We start from the raw sequence: 26,957 nt of genomic DNA, 5'->3' as shown, positions 1-26,957 counted from the left end.
CTTTTACCAAAAGGCAAAGAAAAATGCAGCTCTCCAAGTGTTTTTTCCAAGAGGAAAGTTAATTTTGTTATACCAAAATTTTAACCAAGGAATTTGGAAAACTCTCAGGCAGGAATCCAGAATTCTACATGTTTGTTGGGCTATTGAGAAAGCAACTACTCTGTAGTCACCTGGATCTCAAATACAGAAGTTATTCTTTGTACTATCACAAGTCCCACTGATTAAAAAAAAAAACTTTAAAAAATTAAATATAAAAAAAAGATCATCAAAACTGCCATAGTGTGTTTACTCTTTTCCTAAACACATTTTATAGTTAAATAGGTAAAGACAACCATTTTACATTAATAAGGAACTCTTCCCTAAATACTTTTACTACGGTGCAGTAGTAATAAGAAAATTAGTACTCATCGGAATGTATGCGCATATATGTATAAGCACGCATACATGTTTCTTACATGCTGAAATCAGAAATTTCTTTTTTTGGACGCTGATGGGAGTTTGGAAGTACTTACAGAGCTAGATAATTATGGGCAAACTTTAGATTCAAGATCTTATTCCACAATATGGCTATGTTTGAGAAATTCATGAAGCAAGTAAAGGATTTACTGAAGACAAAAATCACATTAAAAATAGGGCACAGAGATAAAAGTATATGATTTTTTTAACATGTTAAGCTAAGTTCTGGACTTCAAGTTTCTGCATTATAATGAAAAACACCTTCCATTCCTTCCCTAGAATTTGTCTCATTTTAATTTTTCTGCGTCTCCTTTAAAAAAGGCTAACATTTTTAATTAACATTTTAATGCACGGCTGAAAGATTCAGCAGCTTTAAAATTTATGTAGAAAGGTTAATCTAGATTTTCTTAGTTCACAATCTTTCCTTCTTTAACTCAAATTTAAACTATTTGGTTAAACAAAAGCAAAGTTACAGTCTGCTGCCTTCAATACCAGAGCATGTCAAATCTGTATTGTGGCCCCTCCAATGCACTGGCACTTTAAATCAGTAGTAAAAAGCATGCTTAAAAGTAAATAATGCTTTCTTTGACACAGACAAAAGCCTTAGCTTTTTAAGATGAGATTAACTCACTCCTTAAGGAGGACAAAAACAAGTGAAGGCCCTATATTCTTGATTAATCATAATCTATCACTTCTTCTAGGCAAGATCACTTTGTGACTTTCTATTGGAAAATAAAACAAAAAGCTTACCTTATCCTCTTTTCATAATGCTTAATGAATTGAGAGCCTCTCATAGTCTGAGTTTTAACAATGTGATCATCCAATAACAGCTGAATATCATCTACTGATGACAAAATATGGGTTCCTGTTTCTCTGTAGGCAAGAAGAGTGAACTCCATTGGATCCCACTCAGAAATCATTTTTGTTAAAGCTTTCTCAAGTGAATATTCTTTGCTAGCTGTTTCACTGATTGCTTCAAATTGTTCTAGGAATGGTTCAAGGTGCAAATTTATGTAAGTCAGAAGATTTGAGTCTTCAGAAGGAGACAGAGGGAAACCAGCAATTTTTGACATTTCTTCCCAGTGCCTTTCTTGCAAGCCAGGACTGCAAATCACCTGAATTAGAGGAATGTGGCGTTTGAATTCCTCTACTTTTGATTTAACCTGCCGTGTTAGTGCTAAAGTACTTGGAGAATTGTGGAAAGATTTTTCTAGCTTATACAATCCGTGCCAGTAGTTTCCTACATCTCCCTCTACTTTGTCTGGATCCACTTCCATAAATGACCCCTCTGTCCAGTTCTCGTGCTTTCTGTTGAATTCAACAGTCATTTCATAGAGACGTAGATAAGGAGCAAGAACATTCCGGATTGTTTTGTGCTGAGGGTACTGAGATACTGGCCATCCAAATGACTCTTCTTCTGCATTAAATTGATCAATCTGTGCAGAGAGAACAGAAGTACGAAATATAAACCAAGCTCTACATGCTATCAAGTCCTTGTCATGGGTATTACAGAGGTTGTCTAGTATTTTCAATGAGCTTCAAACTATGTTTTGAGTTACTAAGCTAGTCAATTATTCAACTGCTGCCACTGACTGCAGTTAAAGCGATCCTTCTGACAGCTCAACATTGTGCTTATCAATAGATGAGTACAGACAGAAGTTTAAAACAGTACCTGGACATTCCTCCATAATTTGCATCAATACAGAGGCGATAACAGACAGGAGGGAACAACAAGCATCAGAATTTATACTTTACAGAATATAGATCCATGCAAACCTACACAAACTTCATCCACTTTTCTTCTATGCGAACTACTATACCATTAAGATCATATAGTAACAATTAATCATGCAAATTTTGTTTAAACTGTAAATTGCATACAATGTTTCAGAGATGAATAAGGAATGATTTTGCTACATATCAGTAACTGCATTACTAATTAAACTCTTGGCTCTGGAAACACAAATATTAAACCTTCCAATTCAAACTATCGGACTAGTTTAGACTACAATCTGTACCTTTTCAGCAGCAAGATCCAACTTTGCTTTTAGTGCTTGTGCCTTCTTCAAATATCTATTGACTTCCTGAACATCTCCAAATGTGCTGAGTTCTTCAACCTGCTTAAAATAGCTTTTCAGGTCCTCCACAAATTGTTCACGCCGTACCTAATCAAAGCATATGAAGAAAAAAAATAAAAAGTCACAATAAAGTTAATCTTCTGTATAAAGGAGGAATAACGAATAATTCTGATTTCACTATAATAGGATACTTCACACTTGCAGACATCCAGCATCCAGAATATGAAATCTTTAGTATCTGTTCCACTCACATTACAGAATTTGACCTGAATTTTACTATTAGCTGCAGTGACTTACTGGGCTAAATGACAGAAGTGACTTTGGTTTCCCCTCTGCTATGCCATAGGATATAGGATATAGTCAGACACAGAAATTTCAGCTGTGGTGGACACAGCTGGCAGGCAAATAACAGAAAGCTAAACTGAAGAAACTAGTGTACCACAGATTGAAATGCAATAATAGGATTTGCTTAATCAAACGACAGATAAAGCTAAACATTTTCATAAGACATAGGCATATCTTGTCTTAAAGCCAGACAGTTCAAGGACAGATTTTTTCCTCATATATACCACTTGACCACAAACATGTCACAGCAGGTACCAGTAGTGGTCAGTGTCTGAAAACAAGCATCAGACCATGCAAAGCAATAACCAGCTCCAAGGTAACGCAGTGCATGCTGCACATTTATTTGTAATACAAAAAGAAACTTAGAAGCTCCTTCTTTGAACATACCTCATAAACACAGAAACTCACTATCTCCAAATATTTACTGTCTAAGACAAAACTTTAATTACAGTAGGGAGCAAAAGAAAGCCAAAGCATATGTTTATACAGGCAGTAACCCTGACACATCAGCAACCTAATAATTAGCAATCCTTGTGCACTCGTGTAGTAAAATGTAACCTAAGAGTCTTGTAAATATAATGAAATAAAGAATGTAGCAGAGAAAAAAAAATGTTTAAAAAAAAAAATACATCTTAATTCACGTTTGAAGACGTTTGCCATTACGCTAACAGCAAAATCACACATAAACTAATACTTTATTATTATTATTGTTTTCTTGGACCTATAACATAAATTTCATATACTGCAATTACAAGGATCTTCTCGAGACATAAATATGCCTTTAAAGGAGCTATCTGAATTTTACTATTCCATATAGAGAGCCTTCATCAACATCAATGAAAATTTTGTAACCAAAGAGCTTTTAGAAAGCAAAATATGATGTGTGGTTTGTATTTTAAAATTAACCATGTCTGAAATACTAATGAGTGGAAAACAGACAAAAATTAGTTAATATCAAGAATATTATGAAAAAAATCATATTGAACACTTTTCTTAATATATGAGAAAATAAAAGAGGTTATTCCATCCAGTATTACTTCATGTTCTAGATGTTATTTAAAATCAGTTACAGAAAGGTTTTTTTAAATGTCGTTACAAACCTTAAGACCATCTTGAAACTGTTCTGTTTTCTCCTCAATTATCTTTCTGTGCTCTTCAAAAATATCTGGCATTCGTGCATACCACTGAAAAACGTTCCTGTTCAGTCGAATGTCTGCTGGCGAAAAGCTGACACACTCTACCAGGAAAGCAATACAATTCAAAGCATCCACCAACTTCTGCTCCAATTCAAGCATGTCCTGTGTTTCCACTTTCTGTATACAAGCCTGAGAACAGAAATTAAAAGGAAAGATTAACATATATAATTTAATGCCAAAACGGCCAATAGTTAATCTTTCAAAACTAACTTTTTACTAGGAAAAACTAATAAATTTAAAAATACGCAATACAAAAACTTGTTTACCTGGAGCAACATGGTACTATCTATTTTTACAGCACATAACATGTGAAGACAATTGCCTTACTAGATATCTTGTTGAACCAAGGAATGGTTGATACAGTGTGCACAAATCTTGGGACCAATGAAAACCAATCCCGACAGCCTACTGTAAGTATTGCAAATCTGGGCAAAATGCAGGATGCTAGCAACTTAAAAATAGTGAAATAAATACAAAGAAATAAGGACACACTTCAGAAAGGAAAGCACTGGATGGCCCAGTTAAGATTAGGCCTTCCCTAGAATTAAGAACATAAAGAATATTGTCAGTTACTGCACTGCTCATTATGACTGAAATACAAATTACACTCTTCTTTCAAATCTCACAAGTTGGCAATGAACTGTGCTGACACATGTAAGCATTCCATGCAGCACACTTAACAGAACTTTAACGCAGCCCAGTTTAAATGACAGTCTATAACAATGCTTTCTGAAAGCCTCTAGAAGAGCTGCATTAGTAATAATCTGGCCAATTTGACAGATCAATAACACACCAGCATGTATAAAAACTGATATCACAATTGAAGACAAAGAAAATCTTAACGTGACATAATGTGAAATTACTGGAAACATTTTTAGGTAGGGATAAACTACCCATTGAATCTACACTTCTGCTCATTTTTAATAGCAGTCTTTGCGTATCAGAATGCATTTATTAGTACGGACCTAACAAACAACAATGTATTAAAAAAACCCAAAAGGAGACTGAGACAGCCCTCCAGCACTTATATGGAATAACTGTTAGAAATAGATTTTGATGCTGGCTAAAATACTGCACGTTACATATAGGTATGGTAATTTGCGACTTTATTCCTCCAGCAGACACGTATAGTATCATATGTATTCTAAAGGCACCATATTCTCAGCACAGATTTATACTTCTAAACATTTTAATTTTTTACTCAGAAAAAGATACTGCTCTTATATTCTACGTTTGGCTTCACTGTAACAAAAGCTCAAATTCACTCAGATTCACATTCAGCCAACCACACAGGAATTATTTTAAGCACACATCTACATTCCACACATTTAATAACAAGCACATACATCAAAACTTGACTGAATAGCAACAGAGTAAGACATGTTGTTTTAAATGCAAATGCAAATACTTTTTTGAAGTCCAGCTGAACTGGAGCCTGAATACATCACAGCAACAGCAGAGTTTTGATTACAAAAGTGGTATTTGTAAGTGAGAAGACGGGATTTTAGCTATCAAACTGTAAACCCTAATCTACTAAATTTTAAATGATAATTCAACACAGTATGTAAAATTACTTCATGCAACTTGCCAATGAGTGCTTCTTAAAGGTTTCTTGTTAAGAACTAAATACATATTTAAGCTCCTTACATCAGAGGTTTCAAGAGGTTTCTTTGATTAGTTTAGGATATTACAAATGGATTTTGAGTCTTCAACATCAAATTCAACTGCTTGAATTTAAATCGGAGGAACCAAGAAACATTCACTGTTTGAATATACTATCTGTTGAGAAACCTGTAGAACACAGGATCTAAATTTATATTGGTACGTTGTAATGCAGAAATTGTTAGCTCCTTATACTAGCTAGAGGGAGATATAAATAAAACTTGCTCCAAGACAATACCTTTGAAATCTTTGCCTCACACAAATCTGTGACTAAACTTCTCAGTTACACCTACGTTATTAACTAAAACAGGACTGGCTCATGGGCTCAACCAGAGTTCAATCAGTTGGCTGCATTTAATAAATCTGGCACTTAGCCTTGCTACATGTTACGCGATTATACTGGGCCCATCAATCTAGCCTACCCAGATCCCCCTGCTAAGCCTTTGCTAATATCAAACATATCAACAGTGTCACCTAATTTGGTATCTCCTGTGAGATTACTGAGGATGCACTACAATTCCTCATCCAGACCAGTAATGAAAACATTAAAAAAAACTGGCCCAAAGACTGAGCTCTAAAAGATAGCCCTGATTAAAAGCCATCAACTGGATTGAACTCTACTCCCTAGGACTCTTTGAGTCCAGCCATCCAGCCACTTCTTCACCTGGAGAACAATATACTTGTCCAAGAAATGAGGTGCCAGTTTCTCTGGGAGAACACTGTGGGAGACGGTGTCAAATGCTTTGCTAAAAGAAGGTAAACAATATCCATAGATTTTCTCTCACATACTCAGCAGTTCATCTTGCCAAAAAAGGAGATCAAGTTAGTCAGATAGGGCCTAAGGTTCATAAATCCAAACTGGCTGCCTCAGATCGTTTGGTTGTTTCATATATGCCATGTGATAGCAAGCAAATGATATGCTCTGCAGCTTCTCCTGCAACGTAGGTCAGACTGACAGATGTATAATTCCCTAGATCTTTCTTCCTGCCTTTCATGTAGACTGGAATCACATTTGCTAACCTCCAGTCAAACAGGACCTCCCACATTAGCCAGGATTGCTGGTAGATTATTCAAAGTAGCTTGGTGAGGGCTTCATTAGTATGAATCTTGTCCAGTGCTAAAGACTCAAGAAATTTCAAAACATGAAGGAGTGCACTTACAGTTTCCCATTGAATTATAAGGAATTCATCTCTCTCCATCACCGTTTTCCAAATCAAGGGGCTGAACACCCTAAGGACTATTGGCCTTACTAATGAAGACTGAGGTATATAAGGCATGACGTACCTCAAAAAGGCATTAAATACCTCACAGGGTGCATGTGATTGATGCAGTAAATGAATGTCACAAGTTTCTGTTCTTTTCAGAGAATCTTCTTTTTAATTCCAGTCAAGTCAGCAGCTTTTTTGCCAACTTCTCATCATTATCTTTACCTAATGACGTGACTGACAAAGAACTTGTACGAGAAGCATCAGCTTTGTCATATTCTTGTTCATTCCTTTTGCTCCCACAGTATTAGCATTATGCTCAAGAAGCAGTTTCTCTGTGGTAATCTTTTTAAGCCACTTGCCCATTTGGCAGGAGTTAGATTAGTTAAAACTGAACAATACAATCTGTAAACCCACTCTTTTGCAGATTTGTGTGCCACTATAAGCACACAAACTGCAATGCATTAATTGCAATACACTGAAAATGAATGAACGAGGGTGCCACTGTGACCCTTCACATTGTGGAATATCCAGTCTTCCTCAGGACGCATACGTAGATGGTACAAGACCTTCTGACATGCAGACCAGGCAAAGGGGACCAGTGTCAGTCTATATATTAGATATTGGTAAAGCTTGATTTCTTCTTCAATTGTTTAGATAAATAAATATGAAAGTTCTAATATGCACTCCAATGGATCACACGCAGCCTCTGATCTGCACACACCTCACTTTAGAGAGCACTGCCTTACAGAGTTTTGGTCCATGTCAACGCGCTCGCTTTCCAACAATATCACGGCGCAGATGACTGCAGAGACAAAAGATTGTTCTAGGTAGGCAGTTCAGTTGCAAGCATAATGATCCAGGGAGGAAGAGTTTAGATGTTTCTAAAAGAGCCAGACTATGCCTTTTAGCCTCATGGCTAAAGATGACCCGTCCTTTTTTAATTCTGTAACACAGATACAGCACCAGTGACTTCAAGAGGGTCGGAATCACACCCATTAACTGTATGTAGTGCATATGCTACTACTCCAGGACAGAATAATAGTATTCATAGCTGTTTTTGCTTGGTCTCATTAAAAAGAAGAGAGTACCTTAAGTTCTATTAGCTCCTGTGTACTAGATGGAGTACTAAGGGCTTTTTCTGATATTCTCTCAAATTCATCACATAGCCTGAAAAACAAATAAACAGTTTGGCAAGTTTGTTTTGTTTTAGTCATCCTTAGACAAATCACATACATTTGCAACAGCAAAAAATAAATTATCATATGCTTTAAGTTTTATGAAGTTCAGCAGTGGAAGCAAAACTAAACATTTCAGAAAACGTTTTCAGTTTGAGTTACCTCACACTTGTATCTTGATGATCTTTGAGTATTTTGGCAATAATTTTTTCACAAATATTATCTGCTCGCTTTGCCAAAGCATTTGTTAATTCATCACAGTGCAGTTCAAACATTCCTAGACGGAGACACTGAAATACAAATTTAAGTTACCCAAACGTTGAACAACTTCTACGTACAATCATTCACTATCTTAAAAATAACATCAAGGCCCTCACCTAAGATTTCACTCAAGCCAAAAAAGGGTCCTAAAACTTTACAGTGAAGAAGAGAAAAAATACACACTTATAACTTTTCTTCTCCCTGTTCATGTCAAAATGTAACTAAACCTTACTTCTATCACTTTTTATCTTGACAATCTACTGCCTCATGCAGGAAGGGCATCTATTCTCTGGAAGAAGGCAGCAGCGGATGTTGTCTGGTGACATTACAGAGTTTGAGGTACATCTAAAAAGCAGCAATCTCTTAGAAACATGTAGGCATGTGGTACTGCTAAGGATTAAAACAAGGGGCCTCTGCCTCCCAATGAGTCTCGGAATCCAGTGATTTCTTTAATTAGGGCAAGAGAGCTTGACTTCCAGACACGGGAGCCCTTACGACTAATAACTACTTGTTTCTCCAGACAAGTTTGCATTGAATTCAAGTAACAATTCACAGAAAATCACTTAAAACTTCGAGTTCTTTTTCAGAATGTGAGAATAAAGAATTCTTACCACAGAACATCGTTATAAATACAAAAAGAAGAGGATCACATTATGGATCACCTCACTTAGACGCTTGGAAGGAATTTTGGTGTGACCAGATCCAAAGACCTTTTGTAATTTCAAATCTGGAAGGAGCATACTCTGAGAACTTTCACAAGTCTCCCAATGAATACCTACTGGGGTGCTCCAAAAGTAATGCCTCCTGCCCTATTACATTGGCCCACAACATCAGAGGGAAATATTAATGGGAATGTTCAATCTCTACTGTCATAGTACCAACGTCTCATTACATGTTGTTGCCAAGTAACAGATGGCAGCAGAGGGGAGTTTGTGACAAAATGGCATCTGAAGCAAAGGTTTGAATTCCTCCCTGCGGAAAAAAATGGCACCCACTGACATTCATCAATGCTTGCTGAACATTTATGGAGACCTAACAGTGGATGTTGGCACAGTAAGGTGCTGGATGGTGCATTTCAGCAGTGGCAACAGCAACAATGGGTCGCTCAGTTTTTCCACAAGCACAGTAATCAGACTCTTGTTCATCACTGGTTTAAAAGCATTGACAATGGTGTTAACTGTTGAAAAACAGTGCTTTGAATTCACTCTATTTGTATTTTGGAATTTGCTCTATCAGATAGTGTTACTGTGCACTTTGTTGTTTCCATGGAAATAAACAGGAGGCATTACTTTTGAAAGGACCTACACAGTAAAAAGCACTACATTTTACCAAAGCAAGGCAAATCCTGCCCAGAAATACTAACTTTAAAAAAAAATGCTTATTTTTCTGAGAAATTAATTTTACTTCACTTATCTCACAGTTAATTATCATCAATTTTGACTAACAGTGTACTCAGAGAAAAAAAATCAACATTAAAATTAAGAATATTTTTATAATTTACCTTTCTAGAAGTATATTTTAATTCCTCACTGAGTTTCTTATACTTTATAATTTCTCCTTTCATTTCTTCAAAAGTATGTTGCTCAGTCAGGAACTGATCTGCATCTTGTTCAGCTTGTTTGTTTATCAGGAGGCTGTACTTATCATAAACCTTGACATGTTCCACAGGTGCAGCACTTTCTTTGATAATTTCTTCTCTGATCACTCTCTTATGTTCATCCAAGATCTCATCAAGGATTACAGGTTTCAGGACAGCTGATGGGGACTCGCTTTTTGGCTTTGGAAAAAAAAAATACAGAAATAGGAAAAATGAATAAATAAATAACAATCAGAAGGACACGACATTTTCAATTTACACTTATTTTTGTAGACCAGCTATATTAAGGAAGATTAACAGGATAAAAAAAAAAAGTTAAATTCGACTTCAATTTTCTTCTAATTATTATTACTAGAAGAAATTATTTCTTCTAATCATACTTATTAGTATTATTAATACTTATTATTATTGTTATTTTTTAATACACAATTATTTACATACAACTACCAATTTTGTGAATTCTAAGTTATGGAAGTTTATCTCCAGCAGGAACTCAGAATTCTAAGTAAAAGTCCATTCCAAATAAAGTCATCAATAATTTCAGTCTACACTGTCTTTATTTTTCCTGAATGACCAGCAATTCAATTTTGCTATCCACCAATGACTTTGTAACATTAGAAACGTGGAAAGCACTTTCCTGCAACCCTCCAGATGCTATTAAACCTTGCTCTTATGCATTTAGACATGCTTCTTTTCATTTTTCTTTTTAAAGGTTATTGATTAATGTTTTTATAAATAGTATTACAGCTATTCAAGTTTCTGGCAAAACAGAAACTGCTTTAAAATTACAGCTCAGAATTTTTAAAGGACAGTCGATTCATAAGATTCTATGTTTAAAGTGACAATATCATTTCCAGTGTCAAAATGAAGGCCTTTTTTCAGAATTCTGGAGAAACATGCTTCAAATTTGAATGCATCAATTCTGTTTGTAGTATATAATACATTTGCAGTAGCTACTGTAGAAAAAAGAAAAGAGAAAATAGCTGATGACTTTTTATTTGCTTAGAGAACAGTAACTGGGTCTTTTCATACAAAAAAGATTACTTCAGAAAGTTCAAAATATCACCAAAGCATATTAATGCGTTACTGCATGGTCTGGCATTACGACTACTCAGTAAAATACTCAGGAACTAAACATAGAAATAATGAGAAAACTAAAACTGTGAGTACTGTAATTTCTTACCAACTTAGAAAATAATTTGGTCTCAACTCTTGGTATATCACTGACAGCATTAATCATCACAGCATAAACATTCAGTAATACATCCTCATAGTCATTAAAGTCAGGTTCAAATTTAATACAGTCATTCACAAGTGTTGCCCTCAGGATGAAACCAGGGTGTTCATAAGCTCGAACTGACTTCTAGATTGAAAAAAAAAAAAAAGAAAAAAAAAATATTAAAGTATTATTTAATCTAAATAACACAAAAAACATCAAAGGACCATTAGGAATTACTCAGGATTTTAACTGCAAATTACAATTACTAATTCTACTAAAAATACCAGTGCAAATATGAAGTATGTCTCTGATAATAAATAACAGTTTTACATGAATTTTAAGATGAATTACAGTGTTGTTTCCAGTTGACATAAAAAGTATCTTCTATACACCAGCCAACAACTCATATAAAGTTGTTTGCACAAACTGATGCAGAGTAGTATTATAGCAGCAGCCCTCACAAGTATAGGAATATACAAGTACAGGTACAGCAGTACACGCATCCGTCACCTACCCCAGTCACTGGGGAACTAATTTCCTTTAAAAAAAAAAAAAAAAAAAAAAAGTTATTTCTATTTTTATTTAGTAAACCATGAACCTGATTTGAGGAAAAAAACAAAAACAAAAAAAAAAAACAGAAAAAAAAAAAAAAAGCCAAAACAAAAAAAAAACACCCTAGTCTGAGACAAACACTGTGAGCTGCATTTGCAGTAAATGGTTGGACTCTTTTGCAGTATAGATTCCTATGTATCCCAATACAAAAAGTTCTGTATGCTCTTGCCCCTGGTGGCACCATTTGATTTTATATGGTACCTTTAATCTAAATCAGGCATCTTTTAACTTTTCTGTATCTCTGATATCTTTTAACTATAATAAATTTTAATCAGGAGCCATAAGAAAGCATTTAATCACCACTGTGTAGCTTGAATAATGGATAATCACTCAGAAGCAGAACATTAGAGATTATACACATATTTCTAACAACAACAGGAAACAGCACTGTGGACGTCAAATCTTGCTTAATTCAGGAGTATACAAAGCAACTTGGGGAAGAAGTAGGAATGAAAATCATACACTCTGCTTTCACAGTATGATTCCTTACCTAGATTCTCTGCATATTTTTTCATATTATTTCATCCCTTTATTATTATTATTTCATTATTATTCAGTATCATCTGGAGCTAGAGATTCTTTAGATATTTAAAAGCAAGGATGTATTAATGGAAAGCTGAGCAAAGATTCAGTTGCACTACAAAACATAAAATTCAAGGAGAAATGTTTATCTCCACAATAGACACTGTGTAAGTCCAAAAGTGAAATTCTTCTTGCTTCCCCCCCCAAACCACAGAAGAGATGTGATGTCTACTGACAGTAGAGAGAAGATAAGCCTTCAACACAGATGGAGATGATGGGGAGGTAGCACTAGAACACCGAGCAAGAACAGTTTCACTTTTGGACTTACACGATGTCTATGGCATTTATAGCACAGGATTTCTACTTTAAACCTAACTAACTGTAGCAGGTTCCTGTACATTATCAGATTTAAAATGTCAGTATTTCCTCTGACGTAAGTTGTTGTGGTTTTTTAACTCTGTTTAATAAACACCACATACATTCAATACCACATCTTTTTTCCTCAAGAAAGCAGCTGAGACCAGAGTTCATATTTTCTTTTCTTCCCTAAGTAAAACCAACGGGAAACAAATTGTAGGTACAAGGATAAGCAGTGCTACTAGTAGAGGCATGAAAGAGTACTTACTGCTGGTTGAACAATTAAATCTGTAAAGTCCTGAATTGATTGTAAAAGTAATTGTTGCAGTTGACGAGTCATTAAAGTGGCAGCACATCTGAAGAATGCTTCTAATTTAGCAGTACTGGCATTGCTGGGTATTTGCTTTTTTTTATTACCTTGGTAAAAGATTTTCTGCACTTCTGGAAGCCACCTAAAGAGAATACAATATTTCTCTTAGTTCTTCAAGAGATTAGTATTAATAAACCTATAGTTGTTGAATGCTTGCAATACGTGCATGAACAAAGAATGCTGCAGTATACCTGGGGAACTGTAATGTAATTAGCTCATACAGTCGTACCTTTAAATTCAAAGGAATCATGTATCTGAAAATGTTATCTACTACTATGAAACCATACTTAAAATAAAAATCCATGACAGACAAATCCACCTGCTTGCACTAGTCTCCTATTTCTCAAGTCAACAGAAAGACCTCATAGGCAGCATACTTAAGTCCCAGAGACTACACACTTCCTTATCCATCTTTGCAACCTTAGTAGATTTTAGATATCAAAGTTTCCCAGAGGGAATTCTGCCCTGCTATTCATAACCAACATTGTGCCAACCTGGCTCTAGCACTGGAGGGAAATAGGAAAGATGAAAACAAAAGTGTGCAGCCTTACAACTGTTTATGAGGTGCACAGTGATAGGACAAGGGGGAACAGCTTTAAACTAAGACTGGGGAGGTTTAGGTTAGACATTAGGAGGCAGTTTTTCCACACAGAGGGTGGTGATGCACTGGAGCAGGTTGCCCAGGGAGGTTGTGGATGCCCCATCCCCAAAGGCATTCAAGGCTAGGCTGGATGTGGCCCTGGGCAGCCTGGTCTCATGGCTGAAGACTGCACACAGCAGGGGGTTGAAACTAGATGATCAATGTGGTCCTTTTCAGCCCAGCCTATTGTTGTATGATTCTTCAGTTAAGAACACAAAGACATTTTCAGGGTCAGAAAGAAATAAAAATGAAAATAGTTGAGGCAGTTACTAACACAATTATGGGCCAACAGAAATAAAAACTCTCCACACCATGAAAAAAAAAAAGAAAACAACTGACAAACAAACAAGAAAAACTACAACCCTAATAATCAGGAATCTAGCAAATACAACAGCTGTTCTTCTTAATATAAATCTAAAATAGTAAAAAAAAGCAGTAGTAAATAATTGCAGGAAGCAATCATTGGGGGTTGGTTGGATGATCTCAAGGTCCCAACCCCTGCAATAGTGTAGTTACTGAATAAAGATCAGATGTATACGAACAATACAACACAGCTACAAATATCTAAAAAAGACCTAGTAATTACTATGCTTCTACTTCAGCATATTAAGCAAAATAACAAGAAAATTGCCCTTCTTTCAGAAACACTGCTAGATGGATATACGAATATTACACTGCTCAAACACTTTGTTTTTCAAAAACTCTTTTATACTCTAATGTCAATGGATGTCATTAATAAAACATTCTTTAGATGACACTGGTTTAAAAAAAAAGGTTAAAAAGTGAAAACATACAAACTGAGATACCATGCTCATTAACAAAAGTTCTACACAGGTATCGTTATTAACCGAACATTAGGATAATCTCAATTACTCCTATCCCCAGGAGGCACTTTCTTTCTTTGAAGTAGGGATGGAGCAAGTCTTATTACACAAAAATTCCACCATAATTTACTTTTTTTAATGTCATAAATTATTGATAAGAAGAAACACTACTTTTTCAGTGTATCTCTTCAGAATTCAGTATTACAGCTGTTTTAAATGGCCTGAAAAACAAGGCAGAAAAAAAAAAACAGGGAAACTTTAAAAAGCAGACTAATCTGAAATAGCTCCAAGAATTCTTTGAAGAATAGCAATTAGATGACAAGGGAGTCCTCAAAATAAAAGCTTTTCTCAAAATAGACTAAAATACTCGTCATGTCCCACAGATTATCCAATTCTGAATGAATCTGTGCCCTATAAGAGATAAAAAGCAAAACACAACACACTGAAATTTGGAACAAGAAAACAACATAAATCACAGTAAGCTCAACAAAAATATTTTCATTCACTGGCCTCAAAGCATTTCCAACCACTCCATCTCTTTCTTTGATATGTATTATTAAAATTGGTCATTCTTTCTGTCTCTGAAAAGTCCAGAATTTCAAAAACACCCAAAGAAAAAGATCTCCGTATAACTTAAAATACATGGATGCACTGGATCATACTTCCTAGATAGAACAGCTTTGGATTTTCCAATTTCCTGGATGACTTGAACCTGGAAAGATGCAAGTTCCTTGGCTTCCTGTTTATTGTGAAATAGCTCTGTATCAAGAAGGCGTAAGTTTCTGAAACAGAATATAACATGAATATTTTAGAAGTGTATTCACAGTACCTTATTATTTCCTTATTTCCATAAAACCTTATTTCATATTTCAAATGTTATTTATTTTAAACATTATATTTTATTTTCAGGAACACCAAATGTATGTACTTCAGCACTTTCTTTATACATTATCTAAATGGAGATAATAATTGCTGCATTTGAATATATTAATTGGTATTTTCAGAGTTGGAGTCCACGCACATATTTGACCCCATACTGCATATGTGATCAAACATTGACACTTCTAAATGTTTTAAACAGTGACCTTCCCAAAGACTTGGTGGATTTTTACAGATATTATGAAACAACGTAGAAATAAAGATAATTATCTACACCAAGCTTGGAAATAATTTTCAGTATTCCTATTCCTTAAATAAATAATTTAATATCGTCTGTTCATTAGCAGATACAACAAAAACAAAAAAAACCAACACTGTAAAGTCATTACAGCACTTAACAGGTCAATTCATTGCCTTTTTCATCACCAGTCAAGAAATAAGCAAGCAGTTCGAGCTACTCTGGAAAGACAGATTGTTTTGAATATTCCTGGACTTAAAAAAAAAGAACAAAAAAAAACCCTCAAAATTAGAAAAAGCTAAAATTACTATTTCAAAAATGGAAGTCTTTTTCAGACTTGTCAGAAGCAGGAAAGTTGCCAATCTGTAAGATAACAAAGAGAAAAAAAGAGGGGAAAAAAGAAAAAACAAAAACAGGAAAAAGAAAAAAAAAAAAAAGACTTAGAGAACATAAGATTTCTAGCAGCTCCATTCTGGATCCTCTCTGTACAATGGACATGATGGCATAAATTGTAGTTTCAGTGGAACAGTTATAGAAACAAAATGACAGACAATCACAGATTACCAGGTCCAGATGGTATTTCATCTAAATATAAAACTAACAATCTAACTTCCATTTGCAGTTTCTTGCTTATTAATGCCTAGATACAAGGGGAAATAAGATGGCATAGGTGACTTTTTTTTTTTTCTTTCCCTGTGATCTCTGGGGAAGTACAGATAAGAAAGCTTGACCTGTACACATGAAAAGTTGGCAGAAACTCTTCAAAGCATGAAGTCAGAGAGCACACAAAAACAATGTATTTGGGAAAATGGTGTTTGAACAAAGCATGTTCACAATCTGTTTCCACATGCAGATACTGTAGCTGTCCCAGATTCAGGAAGGCAACCTGGAAACCTTAAGATACCACCATTTACTATTTCCTTACCTAGATTCTGAAATCACTGAGCATCTGATAAGCTAAGAGATATTGGTAACACTTACTTAAATGAAGTTTCCCATAGCTTCAGAACAGCTAGCATTGAAGGATTTATTGCATGCAAGTTTTCTTTTATGTAACTGTACGCTGACATGAAAGACTTATTCCAAGGTTTTGGGACAACTTCTATTCTAAAAAGCAAAACAAAACACAAACACATAGAAAAAAAGAAACAAAAAAAAAAAACCAAAACAAAACAAAAAAAAACAACCAAGAAACACAGTAGGATGGACACAGCTGTTCTAAAAACCAAAATATTTATATATCTGCATTAAAATAATTTTTTTCCATCCCAAAAAGCTCATATAAATAGCTGAAGTAGCTCAGGAGGTAAATCTGGTTTTCTACTCATTATTCAGGTATTAAAAATACTGTCTTCAAATACTGGTCAATATACATTAAAAAGAGAGAGAGAGAAAAAAAGAAATATTGGTCTTCAGACATTTAAGAGATCTGTAGCCTATTTATAGGTCCCTTATACTAAGAATGTAATAAAATCATACATATATACGTAATCAACTAATGAACACATGATTTTCTGTAGTATATTTTTGTTTACACATAATATTCAATTGGTCATCATTCATGAGTATAGAGCCTTTTTATAAATCCAGTTGGTCTGCATTCAAATTTTTAAGAACATAAAGCTACTTTGGTGGGGTTTTTTAATATATCCATAAGGTGGGTTTTTTCTTTAAAAACTGAAACAGGGTCATTTTCCATTTTATGCAGACAACTAAATTCTAGTATTAAAATACTGAGTATTGCAATTGAAGAAAGGGACATTGCAACCTTTACTATCTTTGCTTTAACTTATATTAAATTATACACTTTTAACTACAGTTTTTTACAGAATGAACTGCACAATCCCATTCAGGAATCAACCACAGAACTATTTAGTTTTACATAGATAAAAACATAGCTTATGTCCTCAATTCCTTGTAACTGTTTCATATCTCTCCGAATGTTCTTACAGTGATGTCACAAAATAGAGCATAAAACTTTCACCTGCTTCAGATCTACTTTTCATCAAATCTCAGATTGATGAGGAGTTTCCAAGCAAAGGAAAAGGTTACGTAGATATGTGAGTACACAGACTCCACCTCAGAGAACTACGGATCTACATGAACAACTTTCATTTCCTCTTTAAGTGGTTTCTGCATATTCACATTAGGAAATAACCTTCTAAATGATAATATCCTGAAAGGTTGGTAGCAATGAAGTCATAATTAGAACCTAAAATATTGCTTTGCCGTACTGAACTTCAAGCTTGGACAACAAATCTCAGATCAGAAGTATTTTCCTAAATCTGCATGTGAAACTAGGTAAATTGTGCAAACAAGAAACTGGTAATTCTGATACAAACTTTTACCCATTTCTCAGTGAATCTGTATCCTATAGGAAATTTTAAAAAAATAATAATAATTTGGCTTTAGGAAGTTAAAAAACCTTGCTGAATTTCCACATCTATCTGACATATTTCTCTAGAAGAAAAATTCATATTTCAAGTGCTGTTAATGAAATAAAATCATTTTGCCAATGACTGTTGTAGTAGGACAATGTTATACTTTGGGTTTAGTATGCAAGCATACGATATAAGCTTATATGAAAACTACTGCGATGTCCAACAAAATGACAGTTCCTAGTAGGCATGGAAGGTCTACAGTTAGAAATTGTAGGATGGCCTCTTATCGGGGGATAATATAACTCTCTCGTTACACATTATTTCTCTTTTCAATATGAAAATTGTCTCAGTAATATCTGTCACAGCCACCCTCCTATATACTTCAATGCCTGCCATTTGGTATTTAAAAGCATATACCTCAGAAAATCTCAAGCATATACCTCAAAACACAAGAATTTGCCCTTCCGTATCTTATTTTCAAATGCTGTGAGATTAAATGTAGGAACTTCTTACCAGTTAAACACTGCAAAACAAAACTAATTCCCAACAATTATTCATGGTAGACACATTTTTTCCAAGGAAGTTGTATAAGCATTAACTGAGATAATAACTAAAATATGTTTACTTTTACTGTTTTGTGCAGTGCTCAAGCCAACACTGAGCAACACCACCTAAGATAATTCATTACACGTTACTGTACATCACTGCTCTATAGTCAGTCCATTTGAATAAATATATTTTCTTACTCTGCACGATGAGGTAAAAGACTATCTTTCTTCTTGTCTTCATCTTTTTCTCTGGTGTCTCTTAAGACAAAGTCAACTATGAAAGGTGTTTCAAAATAAAAGAAAAAAAGTGAAAACAAAAAGTGAAAACAAAAATAAAAAAATAAGCTCACCAAAGAAATAAAGATAAACAAAATGCCCAAATGGACAACTCATTGACATAAATGGTTTTACGTGGAAATACATGAAAAGAAATTTAGCAGAAAGCTATACAATTAAATTGGGGTTTAGAAAAAAGTATCTTTTTAAATTGTTGAAAGACTAAAAATACTGAGTAATAATAGTTTACTATTAGAAGGGTAAGAACAACACCATATATTTTTTTCATTGAAGTCCTCCTCTACCATAAGCAGAGTGCTTTACGGTAGCTCTCTCACTTTTGGTAGCTCTCAGAAGTGAGCAGCACTCGATGACGAACACTTTCGAGTATTATCAACTTAGGACAAAACTAGTAAATATTAGAAATCTACCTATAGCCTTCTTTACACTCAGAAAATAGTCTTCTTTCATTTCATCAGTCAGTGAACGAATGCTTTCATCAAATGATTTCAGATGCTGTGGAATTAAAACTAAAACGTGATCTAACCAGGCTTCATCCAGTGGGGCTACATTTGCTGTATCAATTCCATGGCGAATGTAATAGTAGTATTTCTGCAGGATAGAAGAATGCATTGGTTAAGTTCAGTACTAGATAGCAATTACTAGTGCAGGTTTCAGTAAAACATGGGCTGATTTAGTAAAAATAAAGGTAATTAGTGTTGAGTGCTTTTTTGTTTCCATAATTCTGTCATTATATCAATCATCTTGTCTATATTTACAATAAATAACTGGCAATACTTTAAATTTAATGGTCTTGAAAATAGCCTTTACCTACCACGATATCCTTCTCTATTGCTGTAGAGGAATCTGCTCTTGGAGACTGGGATTCATTAAGGGCTTCTTCAGTAACGTCTTCCTGCCTGACGTAAAAACAAAACAAACAAACAAGTGTGCATCACATTCTTCAGATACATTTCAGTGTCATAAGCAGTATATAGCCATCAAACACGCGAGCTATGAATAAGCAGCACAAAACAAATGTGACTGGCAAAACTTTACAAAAAATGCAAAACATTATGATTCAAAAAGAACACTGAAGCACGCAACCAAGTTTGTAAACAACCTGCTAAGGTTCAGATTTTAAAGTCAGCAATACAGTTCGTTGTCATATACATATTTCCTTTTGATTTGTAATCTTCAAATTTTTGAAATGACTTAAAAAAATTGGTCCATCTATCAACAGGAAAAAGCACATTTTTCAAACATCATTAAACTCACAATATAATGTTAACGAGAGCACTTCTGAAACGTTCCTGGCTTTTTTTCAGATGACTGCAGCTTTGCAGTTTAGAAGTGGATGGCTCAGCTTCCTTATCTCTAGCATCTTGCATCTTGAGTCTCTTGCATCTTGCCTTCAAATACTCTCCTTGCAGAAAAGAATCACAGAATCACAAGGTTGAAAACGACCTGCAAGATCATCTAGTCCAACCACCCTCCCATTCCTATTAGTACCACAAGCTACTAAACCATCTCTCGTAGCTCCTCATCCAGGCGCCCCTTGAACACTATCAGGGATGGCAATTCCACCACCCCCCTGGGCAGCCATTCCAGTGCCTGACCACCCTTTGAGAGAAAAAGTTTCTCCTAATGTCCAACCTAAACCTCCTCTGGTATAACTTCTGGCCGTTTCCTCGGGTCCTACTATTTGCCTGGGAGAAGAGGCCAGATCCTTTTGCACCACAACCTCCCTTCAGGAAGTTGTAGAGTGCAATGAGGTCTCCCAAAAGAACATTTTGAAATTAAGTTTTAAAAACAGTTTGAAATGCATGATGCATTTCCTTATGTTTCTGAAAGATTTTCTTCAGTAGCACCAACTACTGTTAGCCTTACCAGATGGGTACTCATTTTTTACAGAAAACTCATCTGGCTCATCATCTTCCCACTCTTTTCTCAGGCGGAATGAAGGACAAGTCTGCTGCCACGGTTGATGAGAGCTTGCCTGGAAGAAATATTTTGTGTTTTAGTTTTACACTAGTTGTAGGTGCTAGTAGCACTTCAAGATATTTTAAATACAAATAAATAAATACATACGTAACCTAGTATATAGTAGGAACAAGGCAGCATAAAAATGATACAGTAAACTATTACCTACATGTTGCCCTCAACTTTAAAATATCCAGCCCAGCAGAGATGAGCACACTAAACTTACACACAAATATTTGCATACCCGCTAGTTTTATACTTGAAACATCTACAGATTTGTTCAAATATTCTACTTTCAATGTTTTGAAAATATTGAAACATATTTCCACATAATTAAATGTGAATAATACAAGTACATAATGCAGACAACATGCAGATATTACACTTCAATATGTTCTGAAATCTTTACGTAACTCTGCCATGTACACACTTGACAACTAAAACTTACAAAAAATCCAACAAAACTACCTGAGGTAGCTGTGGTATTAAGCTCGCTGCTCTTTTTGCAAACTTCCCTTTGACACTCGGAGCGGCCTTGGGAAAAATCACAAACATTTTAATTGCTACTAATATTAGACTTCCAGCCATACTTAAACGTCTTAAAAGAAACTATAAATCCCTTTTCATCTCTGATCCATAGTTGCTCTGGAAGTTATGCCTCCCACTTATTTCAACGTAAACTAAACCAGACACAAAGAATATGGTAACACTACTTGATAGAACAAATTCTCAGCTACAGAACAATATTTTCCAACAGAGTCACCACCGTTAGCTCTGCGTTTTCACCAGCAATGAACAAGAGCCTGCATGCTGTGTTATAAAAACCTGTACCCATGGAGGTGACCCACTGTCATCACTGCTGAAACACATCATCCAACACTGTTTGGTCTCCATATATGTTCAGCAAGCATTAATGAATGTCAATGGGTGCCACTTCTTCTGCATGGAAGAATTTACTTCCACCTTTGCTTCATATGCACTTCCATGTCAGATGCCATTTTGTCAGACTGTCCCTCTGCTGTGCAGCAACAACATGCTACAGGATACTGGTGGGAAGGTTCAACCTCTGCAGCCATACCACCAAGATTCACTTCTGACATCGTGGACCAACATAATAAAATAAGAGGCATCACTCTCAGAGCAGCACTCATACAATATTTTTTGTAAGCACAACCGTGTCACTTCTCCGACGATTTCTAGTGTGCTTCCATGTAAAATTTAACTTTCCCAAATACCTTTTAAAAATCACAGCCTGGAGAAATCTATTTTATGCTGGAAGCATTTGAAGTATATTTTTGCCAACACAAACATTAAAGAATTAAAAGATACCAAGACGTAGCGTAAACATACAGTTAAGTTTTTCATTCAGGTTCATCAGTTAGCACATATTGGTCCTTTATCCTAACCCGTAATCTTCCGATAAAAGACTGCCCAGCACTCTGTGCTCTTCCATAAGGCTGACCCCTCAGCATGAGACAGAAATGCTGGCTGTCCCTCTGACCGTGCCCAGGATCCCAACTAACGTGTTTTTAGCACAGCACCTCACTGTGAACAAACAAGACAGGCTAGCTGTACAATTATTTGAAAACGGCAAACATAAGCACCTTTGGCTGCTCCTCCATTTGTCCTCTGCTTCAGCCTGGCACCAGTGCCCAGCACCACACACACCACCTCTCTTCATGCAGCTGCACTTGCAGTAAAGTAACACTACATCTATGCCACAGCTGTCCTTGTTGTGCTTGATTTCTTACGCAAGGATTGTACAGTGGAGAAAAGCTGCAGAAGTTTGTATGAGCACACCTGAGCCACTCTTCCACAAGTCACATTGCAGTGCAGCTGCTGTGCTACAGGACACTCAAATTTTAGACACACAATTACAAGAACTGTAGTGATTCACATGCAAGTCAGAAAGTCCAAAGTCCAAAGAAAACCTCCATCAAAATTCAGGAATTGGAGTGATGAAGATGTGGCACTGAGGAACATGATCAGTAGGCATGGTGGAGATGGGTGGATGGTTGGACTGGATGATTTTAGATGTCTTCTCCATCCAACCTTAATGATTCTAGGACTCTGTTCTCCATGGAACAGTTTCCTGCCTACATTCCGTGCTCCAGCCTCCTAACTATCCCACTGGATCCTGGTTTGTCAGCAGCTTTACTGCTGGATCTGAGCCAGAGTCACTTCAGTTGGTTCTGAATCTTGAGTGTAGACATGCTCTTTATTCTTCGCATAGTAAGACTGATATTTAGAACTACACTAGCACTGATGCTCTTTAATATCCTCATCAAACACACTGACAGTGGGATAGGGAGCACCCTCAGCATTTTTAATTACACCAAACTGTGGTCAACACACCTGAGAGACACAGTAATACCCAGAGAGACCTAGATAGGCTCCAGCAGTGGGGCCAGGTGAACCTCATGAGGTTCAACACTGTTGCCCTGCATCATGGCAACCCCTACCATCAATGCAAGCTGGGAGAGCAAAGGACTGAGCACAGCCCTTCTAAAAAGAAATCGGTGGTAATGGTGGATAGGAAGCTGAACATGAGCCAGCAACGTTTGCAGCCCAGAAAGCAAACTGTATCCTGGGCTGCATCAAAAGCAGCATGATCAGCAGCTCAAGGGAGGCAATCCTGTCCCTCTACTCTACTCTGCACTAGCGAGACCTTACCTAGAGTGGTATGTCCAGATGTGGAGTCCTCAGTACAGCAGAGACATGGACATGTTAGAGTGTGACCAGAGAAGGGCTACAAAAATGGAACACCGTTCCTACCAAAGCAGACTGAGAGAGCAGGGGCAGTTCAGCCCAGAAGAGAGAAGGCCCTGGGAAGACCTGATGGCAGCCTTTCAGTATCTAAAGGGGGGGGGGGGTGGGGGCTATAGGAAGGAAAGGGTAGACTCTTTAGCAAGATCTGTTGTGATAGGACAGGGAAGATTTACAGTAAGAGTGGTAAGAGTGGTGGGGCATTAAAAGATATATATATATAATATATATATTATATATATATTTTTTCAATCTTAAAACCCGTTCTCAAACTGTATAATCAGAACGAAAAGCAGGGCTGCACGCTTTTTGCCACTCACACGGCTGTGTTCAGGCCACAAATCTAAACGCATGCAACTCCTCGCTGTAAGCGAAGCCGGCACCGCGCGCCCTCCCCGCGCACCGCCGTTGCTGAGCGCTGGGTGTGCAGCAGGGGCCGGGCAGGGCAGCGCCTGCTAGGCAGCGTCGGACACGGCTGGTACAATCCAACCCCCTGCTAATGCAGGTGCCTACAGCAGGTCGAACTCCTGGTTAGGAGTAACAGAAACCTGAGCGGTTTTGTTTTGTTGGGTTTTTTTTTGTTTGTTTGTTTTTTGTTTTTTGTTTTTCTACAAATAACAGGAGTAGAAACGTTTTCACCGCGTGCAACATTACGCAGATTTGTTGGTTTTTTTTTGTTTTTATTAAAACACCAAAACGCTCTACACAGCCATCTGTAACCCTGAGATTCCGGCATCCTTAACGCCTCGCAGCACAGCTGCTGCCAGCACCAACAGCCATGCAGAGAGCCCCACGGTCCGGACGGCGCCGATGCGCACCCTCCGATACGCACCCAACGTAACACAAACTGCAGAACTTCGAATCCACCAAAGGAATGAACCGAAGGAAAGCGGCGCAGTTCTAAGGATTTACGTTACTTCGAACAAACACCGCCTGAAAAGCTCTCAGCTGCAGCCCTCTTTCCCCGCACCAGCACCCCCTCAGCAGCTCGCTGCACCGCAGCTCCGCTCCACCCCCCCCCCGCCAGCCCCCGGCGGCAAACGGGCGCCGCAGCGGCTCACCACCGTACCTGCTCGGTGCCCATGTCCGCTCGGACGGGACGCGGCCGCACTGAGGAGCCGCCGTTGCCCCGCAGCACCGCGAGCGAGTGCGACGGTTGCGCTGTAAACCGTGACGGCCGCGCGGGAGCAGCCCCGCCCCGCGCCCTGCGCTCGGAGCGACTCGCCTGTATTGAAGACCGCGGTTTACCTGCTGTTGGTTGTTTACGTTTGCCAGGTAACACAAAAGAGCGTGAAGATGCAGCCACAGCCCGCTCCGAGGGCAGCGCGGTGACGCCGAGCGCTCCGAGCACGGCATGCAGGCTCTGCGAACCAGCTGGAAGTGCAATTTATCGCCTGAGCATCGGGGGGTGGGGGCACAGCTGTGGTGGGTGAAGCTGTTGCAGCGTATCCTCAGGTACAGAAAGCTGAATTTAAACTTCGTTCAGTGAGATTTCAGCCTTATGCAGCAAGGTTTTCTTCTAGGAGGAAGCGCATGCTGCCAGTTTGTGGCAGATTCAAGAAAATAAGGGGCTTAAATAGCTCCGAAATGGACTATTCCATACGGTTCAAACTGGCATTCCTCCCTCGCTTTGAAATTAGCAGGTGGGTGAACACAGCTGCTGTTTGCAGGCAGAGCTTTGCTACCTATGTGTTCCAACTACACCTAATAGAGAACAGCTGTGCTCTTGAAAGCGTTCCTAATAAACCAATGTCTGAACTCTTACCTGGGTTGGTAATGCGTGCCATTTATTATTTGTGTTATATTTATTATATTGTGATTTTGTTATTTAAGGTGTTTTTTCATCCCTTATCGTCCCGTGGTGATAACAAGAAAAGCACTGTCCTAGCAAAAGGTTGATTCATGAAACACATTTTATGTGTTAACCCAACCAGCCAAAAATTTTCATGCCATAACCTCTGTACCTGCTTTTGATCAAGGAGTTCCATAATCTCTCACCACTGGAAGATGGCCTGACAGTTCAGCTTTATAACTTACCATTAATTTACCATTAATACGGTAAGCTTTCAATACACTGATCTATCTTGTATTTTTTCACTATCAGTATTTTTCAAATCAGCCAGCTGCCAGGTTCTTAAGGCATGGGATGATTCCAGTTCCTTACAAAAAATAATACAACTGCATGTTTTTATCTTGCCCTGACTTTACAAGATGTTTTTCCAAGTGCAACTTAACTTAATTAGCAGCAGTACAATCACAGCTGTCTTGTTAGAAAGATGGGCAGCTATCATATGGTAGGACGAGGGGAATGGTCTGAGACAGGGGAGGTTTAGCTTAGATACTAGTAAGTTTTTCACTCAAGGAGGTTGTGGATGCCCCATGCCATGACAGACAAATCCACCTGCTTGCACTAGTCTCCTATTTCTCAAGTCAACAGAAAGACCTCATAGGCAGCATACTTAAGTCCCAGAGACTACACACTTCCTTATCCATCTTTGCAACCTTAGTAGATTTTAGATATCAAAGTTTCCCAGAGGGAATTCTGCCCTGCCATTCTTAGCCAAAATTGTGCCAACCTGGCTCTAGCACTGGAGGGAATATGAAAGATGAAAACACAAAAGTGTGCAGCCTTACAACTGTTTATGAAGTGCACAGTGACAGGACAAGGGGGAACAGCTTTAAACTAAGACTGGGAAGGTTTAGGTTAGACATTAGGAGGCAGTTTTTCCACACAGAGGGTGGTGATGCACTGGAGCAGGTTGCCCAGGGAGGTTGTGGATGCCCCATCCCTGAAGGCATTCAAGGCCAGGCTGGATGTGGCTCTGGGCAGCCTGGTCTGCTGGTTGGCGACCCTGCACATAGCAGGGGGATCAAAACTAGATGGTCATTGTGGTCCTTTGCAACCCAGCATTTTATGATCATCTGGACTATACATTTTTCTAACACCTCCTTTCTTAGATTAGAAAACTTTTTGAGAAGTCAGAAATCAAGCTGTCCCAAGTCACTAGCAGTATTAAACAGGAGGGTTTTACTGGTGCCTTAAAAATAAATAAATAGAACAGCATTCTTTAGAAGAACCTTTGGTGCAGAAAAAATTCAAATTATTTCTAATCTTACTGCTGTAAGCAACACTGAACTAATGAATACACTAATCAATTTCCTTCACTAAAAAGGGAGCTCATTCGTGCTTTTCTAACAATATGAGAGCTTTCTTTTCAATGAAATGTGCCTTTGTAGAAAATATAGTATCCATATTGCAAGACATTACCACTTCTTTTGAATTTAACTAGTTTCCTAAAGGCTTGTATTTCCGGTTGAGCCTTCTACTTGAAGATTTAACAGATGTACAGTTAGTGCCCTAGGA

General features: G+C 37.2%; 1 protein-coding gene across 1 annotated transcript in view; it reads right to left on the bottom strand.

The window, feature by feature from the left end:
- DNAH7 (dynein axonemal heavy chain 7) overlaps positions 1-24,677 on the bottom strand; it is a gene marked incomplete at both ends in the record, with an annotated part of 102,359 nt that extends 77,682 nt beyond the window's left edge. Inside the window, 17 exons of the mRNA XM_079539127.1 lie at positions 1,207-1,892; positions 2,475-2,621; positions 3,980-4,204; positions 8,034-8,112; positions 8,283-8,410; positions 9,883-10,158; positions 11,162-11,341; positions 12,957-13,140; positions 15,185-15,304; positions 16,621-16,746; positions 18,767-18,842; positions 19,276-19,456; positions 19,680-19,764; positions 20,123-20,270; positions 20,735-20,843; positions 21,296-21,361; positions 24,663-24,677. Of these exons, the coding sequence (XP_079395253.1) occupies positions 1,207-1,892; positions 2,475-2,621; positions 3,980-4,204; positions 8,034-8,112; positions 8,283-8,410; positions 9,883-10,158; positions 11,162-11,341; positions 12,957-13,140; positions 15,185-15,304; positions 16,621-16,746; positions 18,767-18,842; positions 19,276-19,456; positions 19,680-19,764; positions 20,123-20,270; positions 20,735-20,843; positions 21,296-21,361; positions 24,663-24,677 (2,831 nt within the window). The remainder of the gene's footprint in view (positions 1-1,206; positions 1,893-2,474; positions 2,622-3,979; positions 4,205-8,033; positions 8,113-8,282; positions 8,411-9,882; positions 10,159-11,161; positions 11,342-12,956; positions 13,141-15,184; positions 15,305-16,620; positions 16,747-18,766; positions 18,843-19,275; positions 19,457-19,679; positions 19,765-20,122; positions 20,271-20,734; positions 20,844-21,295; positions 21,362-24,662) is intronic.
- Between the last annotated feature and the right edge of the window lie 2,280 nt (positions 24,678-26,957).

This window comes from Tetrao urogallus, assembly GCF_951394365.1.
Source record: "Tetrao urogallus genome assembly, chromosome: 8".
Lineage (NCBI taxonomy): Eukaryota > Metazoa > Chordata > Aves > Galliformes > Phasianidae > Tetrao > Tetrao urogallus.
The sequence above is the reverse complement of the archived record's forward strand: the minus strand, read 5'-3'. Positions and strand labels throughout refer to the sequence as shown.